The sequence below is a fragment of the Egretta garzetta genome, unplaced genomic scaffold, assembly GCF_000687185.1.
Source record: "Egretta garzetta isolate BGI_Z169 unplaced genomic scaffold, ASM68718v1 scaffold553, whole genome shotgun sequence".
Lineage (NCBI taxonomy): Eukaryota > Metazoa > Chordata > Aves > Pelecaniformes > Ardeidae > Egretta > Egretta garzetta.
In genome coordinates, this window is record NW_009259328.1 from 581,437 (window position 1) to 593,324 (window position 11,888).

Below are 11,888 nucleotides of genomic sequence, written 5' to 3' on the forward strand. Positions count from 1 at the left end.
ATAATAATAATAATTAATATAATTTATAATAAGTAATATAATTTAGCATAATAGTTCCTATTTCTATTTTTAGCCTATACTGTTCTTATATTGTACATTTTGATTCCTTTGCATGGCTAAATTGTTTCCAGATGTTAAAGAGTTTTTGAGTGTGGCTGCTTTTATGAATGCAGGATGAGGTGTCACCGAGAACTTTCTGAAGTGTTGTACCATGTGACTGTGCCTCACTGATCTGCACTACTCAATGAAATTTTGTTTGTCTGCAGTGCAGTTGCACGGTTGACACAATTCACTGTATCAGCTAACATAAGCACCAGATTAAAAATTTAATTAATTTTAAAATTCTTTTAAAATTAAATTTAGACATAGATCTTTAGGCCTATTAACTTATGGGCGTTGGGTAGAAAGAAAATAATGTTTTTACTAGCTTAAATTGCCTTGAAAGGCAGTTTCTAAAATTAGAGAAATGTAGGATTTCTTATAAAGAGAACCGTGACCTCTTGGAGTCTTCTCTTCTGTTATACATACAAGGATGTGTGCATTTCGCAGTCAGTCTGGTCTGGATTTGGCTTAATTTTAATTTGATACAACAGGTTTTGGTAACCATGTACTTCATCCTTTTTCCAGATATTGGTTAATATACCTCAGAGGACTACAGCAATGCATGTAAGTGGAGTGAAAACAAGCTTGCAAGGAGTTGCAGCCTCAAAAGTGATAGTTTCAATTGGGGAAAGAAATAAAAATTTGAAAGGTATGATTAAAAAAAACCTTTATGTTAATTGTTTATTGCATGATTGTATGTTCATGATAGGTGGGTTTGGTTTGTGTTTTGGGTTTTTTTTGTTTGTTTTTGAGGGTCTGTGAAGCTGGTGTAGCAAGATCTCTATGAACCCCTAGTGCCTTTCTGGAATTCCAGAAGCTCTGGAAGACTCTTAGGGCCATGTTACAGAGTTTGGAGGGTGTTCTGGGGCACTGTTAAGATTTGACAACTAATAACATTGGTAGATAATAGAAGTGTCATTTTTGATCATATCAAAAACCAGTTAATGGGCAATCAGCTGATTGTTTGCATATTGCCTTCTTGAAGTTGTTATTTTTTCTTGCTGAGCCTGTTTAAAGTAACCACCCTTAAATCATTTACAGAAATTACCAGCAATTAGAATCAACACACAGATTAAGCATTATATTGTGTCCTCTATTTAATAAGCTGTATTTTGTTTGATTATGGTTCCTTTTAGATTTTAGCTTGACACTTAGCACTTGTTCAAATAGTATTTTATTGTGCCTTATGTGAATTATCAGCCTACCAAAAAACCATCTTGCCAGATACTAAAATATAAATCGAGGCTCCCAGGATCATGTAAGTTATTCAACAGACACATCTGAGCCGAAAATTCTCTCTAGTTCATTCTTCCCTGTAAATAAATTATTCCTGTCAAAAGAACCCCACAACATATAAAATTTTCATTTGCTGTCTCTTTGGGATTAGACCTGAGGTAGGACACCTGTCTGTGACTTCTAGCTATTTTAAGATCATCACAACCTTCTGAAATTATTTCAGAAGATGGCAGAATAACCTGATATTTCAAGGCATAGTTTTGCTGTTAATTAATGAAAAATTCATTAGTTAGAATTTTCTTTTTATTTCATAATTAATTAATTAGAGGTTAATTAATTTTTTTCTTCCTCTTAGGGGAGTGCTTGCCTGCTCAGATTGAAGCCATTGCTGAATTACAGCCGCAGTCCATTATCAGTTGCCATCTAGATTTTAACAGTGATGCATTTGACTTCCCAGCACATGATATTTTTATAACAGAACCTGGATTTGATGCCATTTCAGGTAAGATGGGAGAAGATGCCACACTCCGGGCAGACACTTTGAATTCTGCTGTGGTTTAGTCCAAAAGCCCTTTGGCCCAGCAGATTTCCTTCTGAAGCCTCTGAGATTTGTGTAGGATCTCAGGCTTTAGTGAGTTGTTAACGTGTACTTTCCTTGTTTTAACTCTGGGGTTTTCTTCATGTGATAAAGACATTTGTTTTCAGAGAAAGCCAGAAATCAGTAGCAGCCCATTTCATATGTTTTTCAGAGTTGTAGTGGTAAGTCAGGCAGAAACTCAGAAGGATTATTTTACTTGAGGGAGCGGGTAGGGGGAACAAACTTCGGTATGTTTTTTGACCACAAATGTAGGTCCTAAATTTGCAAATTACTCCTCATATATTTGTAGGTATGTGGACAGTCCCGTGGTACCTTGGGACAGAACTGATGGTATTGGAGAATGTAGATGTATAATACACTGGGGTCACACATGTTATAGAGCTAGCACTCTTTCACTACAAATGAACTGTACAAAAAATAATTACCTTGTGGGTAACTATGGAAGCGAAACACTTCCTTCTTCAGCTGCTACAAATGAGCACTCGGGTGAAAAATATTCCAAAATGGGCTATCTCTGCAGCTGTAAACATCCAGTGGCTCTTTTAGGTGTTTACTTGCCACACATCAGAGCTTTTACCATTTACTTAAATGCAGCAGAATGTGAGACTGGGGATAAGAGGAGCAATCATGAATTTTAATCTCTGCGTACTAAGGATCTTTAGATTTCACCAAATTATGCTCTACAGAGTCAAAACATTCTTTGTGTTTGATGTTGGCCTATTAAAAACCCTGCCACTGCAGTTATTGCCATGTAACTAACCTCAGTGATTAAAATGAGGGAAATAGCATAAATGTGCAAACCTGGTGACATTAATACATTTTGTATTCTTTGTATTCTGCAATTTAAACATTTCTGGAATTTATCATGCTCTCACAACTTTTTTCTGCAACCTGAGTACTGTAATTTCTTATGAAAGGTAGAATTTGTATGTATCCCCAAAACAACGTGAACTGGGACTTAAAAGGAGGAGAAATTACTAGATGCTGTGGAAATGGAAGTAAAATTGTGAAAGTCTACAACATGTGTTAGCGTTTCATAACTATAACATGATTTTTAAAACGAGCCAAACCACCATGGGCTGTGTGGAAATAACACTAATTATCTGTTAGATTAGTCCCTGTACCCATGGTATAAAACACTATTATTCCTTGCATAATAGTGGCTGCCTCTGTTACTCTGTCAGGGAAAGAAAATAAGGGGAAAACATGTACCTAGCAAGTTCTGCCTTGTTACTTATGCTTTGTATCTTCCACACTGTGGGAATTCTTTTATTATCTTTATCACTAATAACAGACAAACAGGTTCTGTAAGAGACTAGAAACACGGTGAATATCTCGCCTTTAAAGAAGCTTTTATAAATGATAAACCATGTCTCCACAGAACTGATGATGGGGATGGTAACTGACTAAAATTTTAACATTGGGTGAAGAGAATATGAAATAAGACGTTAAATTTTGTTTTCAGTAAAGCCTTTCTGTCAATATTAGTGTAGATGTTATATTCAAAGGGGAATTGAGTTTCATTGGCATATTAAAATAACATGTAACTGGAAACTCCCACTGTAGTGTTTTTATCGTGATGGTTAGTTTGGGACAAGAAGTATCTCCTGTTTTAGTACTGGGACTGTGGTGCTCAGACCAGCAGACACACTGTCCTACTCACCTATGCACTCCTGATCTTGCTGATTGTTGAATTTTACCATCTTTTTTAGCTCTATGGCAGAAAAATGTCATAAAGATGAGCAATTAACTGTCAAACTGCTTTTGTTTCTCTAGGACATTACACCTGTTCCATCACAATGCACAGGCTTACTGACAAGCAGCTGAAGCGTCTCAGCATGAGTAAAACTGCACTCAGAGTTACAGCTTCAATCCAAGGCAGCCACTTCTCTGGAGAGCAGATCAGCACTGAGGTGCCATTCAATCCTGGCTTTTACGCTGACCAAACGGAAATGCTTTTAAGTAACCATTACACAAGCTCTGATGTGAAAATATTTGGTGCCACTGAAATTCTTGATACCCTGGAGGTAAGTCTATTGCTGGGAAGTATCATGACATGGTTGAAAGCATTTTGAACGGTTACATGCAACTTTCTAACTGAAGGTACTCTGTGCCACCTTTACCATGTCAAGACTGTTCCTGAGATGCTTTGGAAATACTCGTCTTGGAATGTATTCCTCCTCGGTTTTGACTATTGTTTTGGGGTAGCAGAAATATGTCAGGCTCACCTCTGTGCTAGCTGGGGTGGCAGAAAATCCACCTGGTCTCTAGTGGGAGGGGTAGGTTCTTGCCCCCTTACTTGTTTGACTGCCCATCATTCATGTAGCCCAGTAAGCGATGCTTTGATTTTTTTTTTTTTTTTTGCTTGTATGGGGTTAGCCCAGACCCACAGAAACAGCAGTTAATAGGGCAACCTTAATAATAAACAGGGGCGAAGTGCTGCAGGTGTCACCATAAAGTTACAGCTAAGTCCAACTCTGGCTGAGGGATGAGTTGCTCTCTGTTTCTGTGGAATCACATATTTCTGACATGCAGCCTGGAAGATGGGCATGTGCTGTGCTTTCCCAGTCTATTTCAGGTTGTTCTTTTTTCCTCGGCAGGTGAAATGTGGGTCACCAACAGTGAAGGCATTTCAGAAAGAGAAATCCTACGAGCTGCCTAGTTACATAGTCTACACCATTAGTCTGTCTGATCCAATAGTTTCAAGCCATGGATCCTTATCAACCACTCTAACGGTCTCTAGTCCTATGACTGACCAGTCTATCACTATCCCAGTGACAGTGATTTACTTGACTGACAGAACCAGTGCACCAGGGAGACGTAAGTTTATCTCTAGACTTCATAGGCCAGATTAAACCTCCAGCTCCCATTAATGTTCGTGAGGTTATAAAATTTGGTGTGTTAAAATCTGAGCTGGCAGCTGATGTTATTGTTGACATGTAAGCTGCTCACTGTGACCAGAAGACTTGAATACAATTGCTCATTATGACTGAAGCTGAACATATTTTCCTTTTGGGTCAGCCCAAAATACTCTATTGAAGTTGGCATAAATATCCCAGTGCTAAAGTCTCTGGAAGTAATTTTTTTTTTGCTCTGCTTTTATTTACTCTCAGGCATGCTTTGTTATTTTGAAAACAGATTAGCATTTTGGGGCTGAGAAAGTAAAGAACATGCTTAAGGCACTGTATATCAGTGTCTTAATCTGTTACTGGCAAATTTTGAAGACTGCATTGGAAATAGTCACTAGAATCGAAGTTGTATTATCTAAGTTGATTATACTTATTTGCTATAAATAGATACCTTCTTTTGGCTATTTCAGTTTGTGTTAAGAATGGCTAACTCTTAAAGCAGGTTGGAGAAGATGCTTTTTTAACTCAATATTTTCTCCTCTTAATTGATTCTACAGATGGAACCAGTTTATTCCAGCACTTTCTTGATTCCTATCAAGTAATGTTCTTCACACTTTTTGCACTATTAGCAGGGACAGCTGTTATGATTATAGGTAAGAGAATGAAAGATTGCATAAGTATTTTTTCCCATAACTTCTTACAATGCATTAGCTGTAAGATATAAAGGAATAATTTCCGTTGAAATTATTTTGTTGTGTTTTTCTTTCGCAATGTCTTACAGCCTATCATGCAGTTTTCTCACCGAAAGAACAGCACAGTCATCCAGCATTTACCCCAAGGACAACTCCTCAACACAGCCATAACAGTAAGCAGCTGTTACCCAATTATACATTAATTAATTGATTAGCGTAGCTAGAATCATAGAATCCCAGGTTGGGGACCCCAAGGATCAAGACCAGGTTGAAGAGGGCTCTGAGCAACCTGATCTAGTTAGCGGTGTCCCTGCTCACTGCAGGGGGGTTGGACTAGATGACCTCTAGGGGTCCCTTCCAACCCAAAACATTTTATGATTCTATGATCATCTGTTCCAGCCTTTCTTGGCAAAAGCACGGTCTAGAGAAGATGGCCCAGCACCCTGTCCAGCTGAATCTTAAAAGTGTCCAATGTTGGGGAATCCACAACTTCCCTGGGGAGGTTATTCCAACGGCTGATTGTTCTCCTGAACAATTTTTCTCTTGTGTCCAGTTGGAGTGTCCCCAGAATAACTTGTACCCATTGCTCCTCATCTTTTCCATGTGACTCCTTGTAAAAAAAAAAAAAAAAAAAAAAAGTCTTCATCTTCTTTGTAGCCACCCTTTAAACACTGGAACATGGTGATAAAGTGTTGTGATTTAGCGCCTGCCAGCAACTGAGCCTGACCCAGCCGCTTGCTCACCCTCCCTCCCTACTGGGATGGGGGAGAGAATCAGTAGAGCAAAAGTAAGAAAATTCGTGGGTTGAGATAAGAACAGTTTAATAATTGAAATATAATAATAATAAAAAATTGTAATGAAAAGGAAAACAACGAGAGAGAGAGAGAAACAAAACCCAGAAAAAAAATAAGTGATGCAACTGCTCACCACCTGCTGACTGATGCCCAGCCCATCCCTGAGCAGTGATTGCTGCCCCCTGGCCAATTCCCCCCAGTTTCTATACTGGGCATGACGCCATATGGTCTGGAATAGCCCTTGGGCCAGTTTGGGTCAGCTGTCCTGGCTGGGACCCCTCCCAGCTTCCTGTGTACCAGGCAGAGCATGGGAAGCTGAAAAGGCCTGAACTGGTGTAAGCCCTGCTCAGCAGCAACTGAATCATCAGTGCATTATCAACATTCTTCTAGTACTACATCTAAACCAGAGTGCTATGCCAGCTACTAGGAGGAAAATTAAGTCTCTCCCAGATGAAACCAGGACTCCCCTAAGCCTTCTTTTCTCAAGGCTGAACAAACCTCATATGGCTAAGAGAGGCTTCCCAGCCCTTGGATCATCTTCGTGTCCGTTCTCTGGGCCCCCTCTAGCCTGTCCACACCTTTTTTGCATATCAGGGACCAAAACTGAAAAAGGTATTCCAGGTATGGCCTGACAAGCACTGAGTAGAGTGGGATAATGACTTCTTTATCTCTGCTGGTGATGCGTTTGTTAATGCAGCCCAGCATCCTGTTGACTCTCTTGGCCGCAGCAGCACACTGCTTACTTGTACTGATCTTGTTGCCCACCAGGACCCCCAGGTCCCTTTCCACAGAGCTGCTCCCCAGCCGGGTAGATCCCAGTCTGTGCTGCACTCCTGAATTGTGTTTTCCCAGGTGCAAGGCCTTATATTTGTCTTGGTTGAACTTCACAAGTTTCTTGTTAGCCCACTCTTCCAGCCTATCCAGGTCTTCCTGCAGGGTGACTCTCCCTTCTGGAGTATCACTTCCCCATGCAGTTTGATATCATTGGCAAACTTCATCGGGGTACACTTGATGCCATCATCCAGATCACTTAGGAAGATACTAAACAGCAGTGGTCCCTGGAGGACCCCACTTGTGAGAAGTTGCCAGTTTGTCAAAGAGTTATTTACCACCACCCTCTGGGTGTGGGCCGTCAGCCAGCTCCTCACCCAGCACACGGACCCCTTGTCCAGACCATGGCACATCCGTTTTCTCTAGGAGGAGGCTGTGGGATCAAAAGCCTTGGTGAACTCCAGGTAGACAATGTCTACTGCTCACCCCACGTTAACCGAGCAGGTTACTTTGTTGTAGAAGGTGATCATGTTTGTCAAGCATGATTTGCCCTTCGTGAATCCGTGTTGGCTTTTCCCAGTCATGTGCTTCATTTGACTTGTGATAGTCCCCAGGAGGATTTGTTCCATAACTTTCCCAGGGACTGAAGTCCTTCCTGGATCCTCCTTTAAGCCCTTCTAGTAGATGGCGTTGACATTAGTCGTCTTCCAGTCTTCTGGGATGTCCCCCGGTTTCCAGGACTTCTCAAAGATTATGAAGAGTGGCCTTGCAACAATGTCAGACACTTCACACTGTCAGGTGGGTGGGTGGGATGTCAGGGCCATCGATTTTGCCCCTGCATAGTCCACATACCAACTCTTCCTTCACTGACAGTGGGTCTGTGTTTGCATCAACCTGGATTTTTGTTCCTGAGGCCAGGGGTCCAACAGTGCTGGTCAAGACAGAGGTGAAGAAAATGTTGAGAACCTCTGCCTTTGCAGTGGTGTTGGTGACAAATTCACCTCTCCTGCTTAACAGCAGGCCAACATTTTCTTTCTGTTTCTGCTTGTTTACGTACCTGAAGAACCCTTTCTTGTAGTTTTTGACATCTCTGCCCAGTTTCAATTTGAGCTGAGCTTTTGCTGTTCTAACTGCATCTCTGCACACCCTGGCGATGCCCTTGTTTTCAACAGATATTCATCTGCTTTTCCATCTCTTTTGGTTTTGAGGAGACTCAGAGGCTCACAGTTAAGCCAAGGGTGTCTCTTTTTCTGTCTGCTGCCATTGCCTTTAAGGGAGATGAACTGGTTTTTTTTGCTTCCAGGAGAGTGTTCTTGAAAGACTCCCAGCGCTTGCTAGCTCCTTTATCCTCCATAGAATCCCTACCATTTGAGCTCTGAGCCAGCTGAAGTTTGCTCTTCTGAAATCTAAAGCCTTTGTCTTGATACTCACCTTCAGCATGTTGTGATCACTGCAGCCACGGCTATCGCTAACACAGATGCTACGAAGCAGGTTTTCTTACATTTGAATTGAACGTAGGAAGGGCCATGGCTTAGTTGCTTAGGGCCATCGTTTAGTGGTGGGATGGCAGGGTTAGGGTAACGGTTGGACTTGATGATCTTAAAGGTCTTTTAAAACCTAAATGATTCTGTGATTCTATGATTCTAAGGTATGAGAGAGCCTGTAAACTCAGTTATATTACTGCAAGCGCTGCACCAGTTCCCGGGAAATTTGTTGCCCAACCTCCTGCTCCACCCCACAACCTCCCTTTTACCTATCGCTAATTCTTTTGAAACTCTTGGTCAGCTTCAGCCACGTTGGAAATAGGGAATGGGTTAAATGTGCAAGAATTTATGCAAACTGACAGATGGGTAGAGGAGAGAGATCCACAATTTTGCTCCTGCTGAGGGAAAGTAAAGCAGAGCTCAGCTGCTGATACAATGCGCTTGGCAGTGGCTGGCTGGTTAAGTCAGCTCACGCAACATCAGATTAGCTGCAGCGTGTGCTGCATCTCTTGTGCTGTCCGTGTGCTGTGAGGGACCTGTCAAAAGGGGCAGGGAAGGACAACTGTCAGGGGACAAAGAACAGAAGTCTGTAGAACACTTAGTTGTGTTGCCCAGGGAACAGTTTCTTCCTTTGCTGCTTTTGATCTTGCAGTTGTGTTTTATCTGTATTTTTTTACATCATATTTATGCCCTATTTTGCTTATTTGCAGTGTTGCAGAACCAAACTTGTTCAGAAATAGGCAAAACCCACCCATTCACCTGGAAGCTCTGTACTCAACAGCGGCTATTAAAACAAAATTCACATTAGTAAAGATGTGTTTAAGTTATGGTGAGCTGCAGTCCTGTCAGTAAAAACACATGCCCGGCGCCTCAGATAACACAAAGCAAATTCAAACTGAAATTTATTTGCTGAGGTAAAATCTGTTGTGCCCCCCTCAGAAGACTTAATCAATTCTTTAATTAAAGTCCTTAATGGGAAGACCCACAAAATTTTGATACTTATAAGATGCCTTTTCAACAGGCAATAAGCTAAAGGGGCTATTTCACTATGAGTGGATCATGGGTGTTGCTTGCCAGGTGTTCCCATAATTTGACAGCAGTTATTTGTTTCTTTCTTCTTCTGCTGTTCCTGAGTATGACTGTGGTCTTTCTCCTTTTCCCCTGTGTTTTAGGTTTCTCCCTATCACCAGTGCTCTCCTTCAGCCCTCATTCCTCAAGCAGGAAATCAAGCCCATCATCCATGCTCTGGAGCACCGGTTATGGTTCGCGTTAAAGACAGCAGGACTTGTCTTCATGCACTAGGGGTGAGGGGTGGGGTGGGGAAATCAGTGCCTTTCACAATAGCAAATCTAAGAACTTTCAGAGTTCCAATATAATTCGTCTCTTGAATGTAACTCACTTCATAATTATTTTTTTATGTTTAGAGCTGTTTTAGTTTTTTTATGTCAGTGCTTCAGTTCTCTAAACCTTTCTTAATCTGCTGCTTCATGCTCCGCTGATGAGGATGACTGGGCGAACAGCAGCGTTTATGCTAAACTAGCTTTCTTGCACTCTTCAGGCAACTAGAAGCTATGTCTAAGTGATAGTGATAAAAAGCTTTTATTGCTTTTTGTAAAAATTAACTTTCTTTTTAATGAACTTTTTTTAAAACAGGGAAATAGAGAAACAGGTCAAATGTGAGCCAAAAATATGAAGGATTGTGTATTTCAAAGAACTAGTTTTTTATTTTGAGTTCCAAAGACTCAGGAATGTACTGCACTGATAAGTGTTCTTACATTTAGCCTTACAATGTGATTCATCACCATAATTTGCTGTTTTATCGTTAGGAATGCTGGAACAACTGTGAATAATTTGGAGGGTTTTTTACAACAACAACAAAAAGGAAAACAAAGCTCTCTTAGTGCAGCTTCCTTTGGGTACAACTGCAGTATTCCTTTCTTGTTACTGTAAGCACTTTTTGTGGACTGGAAATGTGAAAGCATGTGCCTTCGAAAAGGATCTTTCTTCTGGTACTAAATATTTTTAATTGAAGGCAATTATCTTACCTGTGTTCTGATACAAATATAATACATTTATATAGGTCATTTCACACATAGAAGTACCTCAACAGAAACTGACCCTCCTTTTATTACCACTGGTCCCCTGGAAGGTTAAGTGGCTTATTTCACACGTACACTGAGTGGCCTCTGCAGTTGGTTCAGTCTGCTTGTCTCTTCTCTCTGGTGTATTCATGTACAAACTGATACAGCTGCACCCAGAATCCTCACTTAAACTACACAGGAAGATATTACCAGTGTGACCAGGCTTGGGAATTTTGTACCATAATATCCTACTAAGAAGCGCTCGTTTCTAAGTCTGTAAAATACAATGTAGCATTTAATTGCGTAAGTATTATGCGGAGGGGCGTGGGGAGTGGTTGACATTTTGGTTTTCTTCTTCACTGGTTAAGGCACACAGATGTAAAAAGCACAATTCTGGGTACATCAGAGCATACTCTACTAAACCAGGCACTTCATCACTGTGTGCTCAGCTGCATTTTGCTTTCTAAACATGGTGGCGGTTGAGATATGCTGACTTGAACTTTTTTCCAAATTAATTTTAAACACATGAGAAGAAAAACTTGGTTCCAATTCTTAGTCCTAAAGTACTTCCCTGAGAATAGGGAAAAAAATAAATTATCTCAATTGGAATCCTTTACTTTGAGGATTATAATCACAATCACAGTAACTTTTAATCTATAAGCAGTATTTTGCAGCTATTGGATAAGGGCTTTTGTTTACACATAAGTATCACAGTTTAAATTGTGAATAATGTCGTGGCTGTCTGACCTTTCCTAAGGACCATAATGAAAAGTGATCGCAATTGTTCTATTTCAAAGAACAAAACATGTCATGCAAAATATATGGGCGCAGAACTGTGCGGGCAGACAGTCAGAGGAATGGGATGCAGACACACTTATGGCATACTGTTTTGGTTTCACGCAGTCTAACAAAAAAGCAACCTGTTACGTGTTATTATATTGAGTATTGTGTAACTTACTGGCTAGTTTTGGAGAAGTTGTGCCTTACGTGCTAGTACTACTTAAATTTGACAATTTGGATGTAAATTTTATCTGTATTATTTAATAAAGCTTTACAAGATTCCTTTAGTATGATGTTGATGAACTTTCTTGTGTTTTGGTTATGCAGAATTTAGCACTAGACTGTGTTATTTGTGCTTCACCTCCTACAGCCCCTCAGTATTTGCAATCAAGATTTTACGTTCTTAATTTCACTATTGTTGACAACATAATGTTTTTAAATATTTTGACAATTTTCTATCTAGCATTTGTTGTCAGGGCATTTTCCCAGTTTTCACTCAGT

At 40.4% G+C, this 11,888-nt stretch overlaps 1 protein-coding gene across 1 annotated transcript in view; it reads left to right on the plus strand.

Moving 5' to 3' along the window:
• NUP210 (nucleoporin 210) overlaps positions 1 to 11,619 on the plus strand; it is a 60,733-nt gene extending 49,114 nt beyond the window's left edge. Inside the window, exons 34-40 of the mRNA XM_009636654.2 lie at positions 628 to 751; positions 1,694 to 1,840; positions 3,713 to 3,963; positions 4,537 to 4,756; positions 5,343 to 5,438; positions 5,567 to 5,650; positions 9,699 to 11,619. Coding sequence (XP_009634949.1) covers positions 628 to 751; positions 1,694 to 1,840; positions 3,713 to 3,963; positions 4,537 to 4,756; positions 5,343 to 5,438; positions 5,567 to 5,650; positions 9,699 to 9,799 — 1,023 coding nt within the window. The 3' untranslated portion in view covers positions 9,800 to 11,619. The remainder of the gene's footprint in view (positions 1 to 627; positions 752 to 1,693; positions 1,841 to 3,712; positions 3,964 to 4,536; positions 4,757 to 5,342; positions 5,439 to 5,566; positions 5,651 to 9,698) is intronic.
• The last annotated feature ends 269 nt before the right edge of the window (positions 11,620 to 11,888 follow it).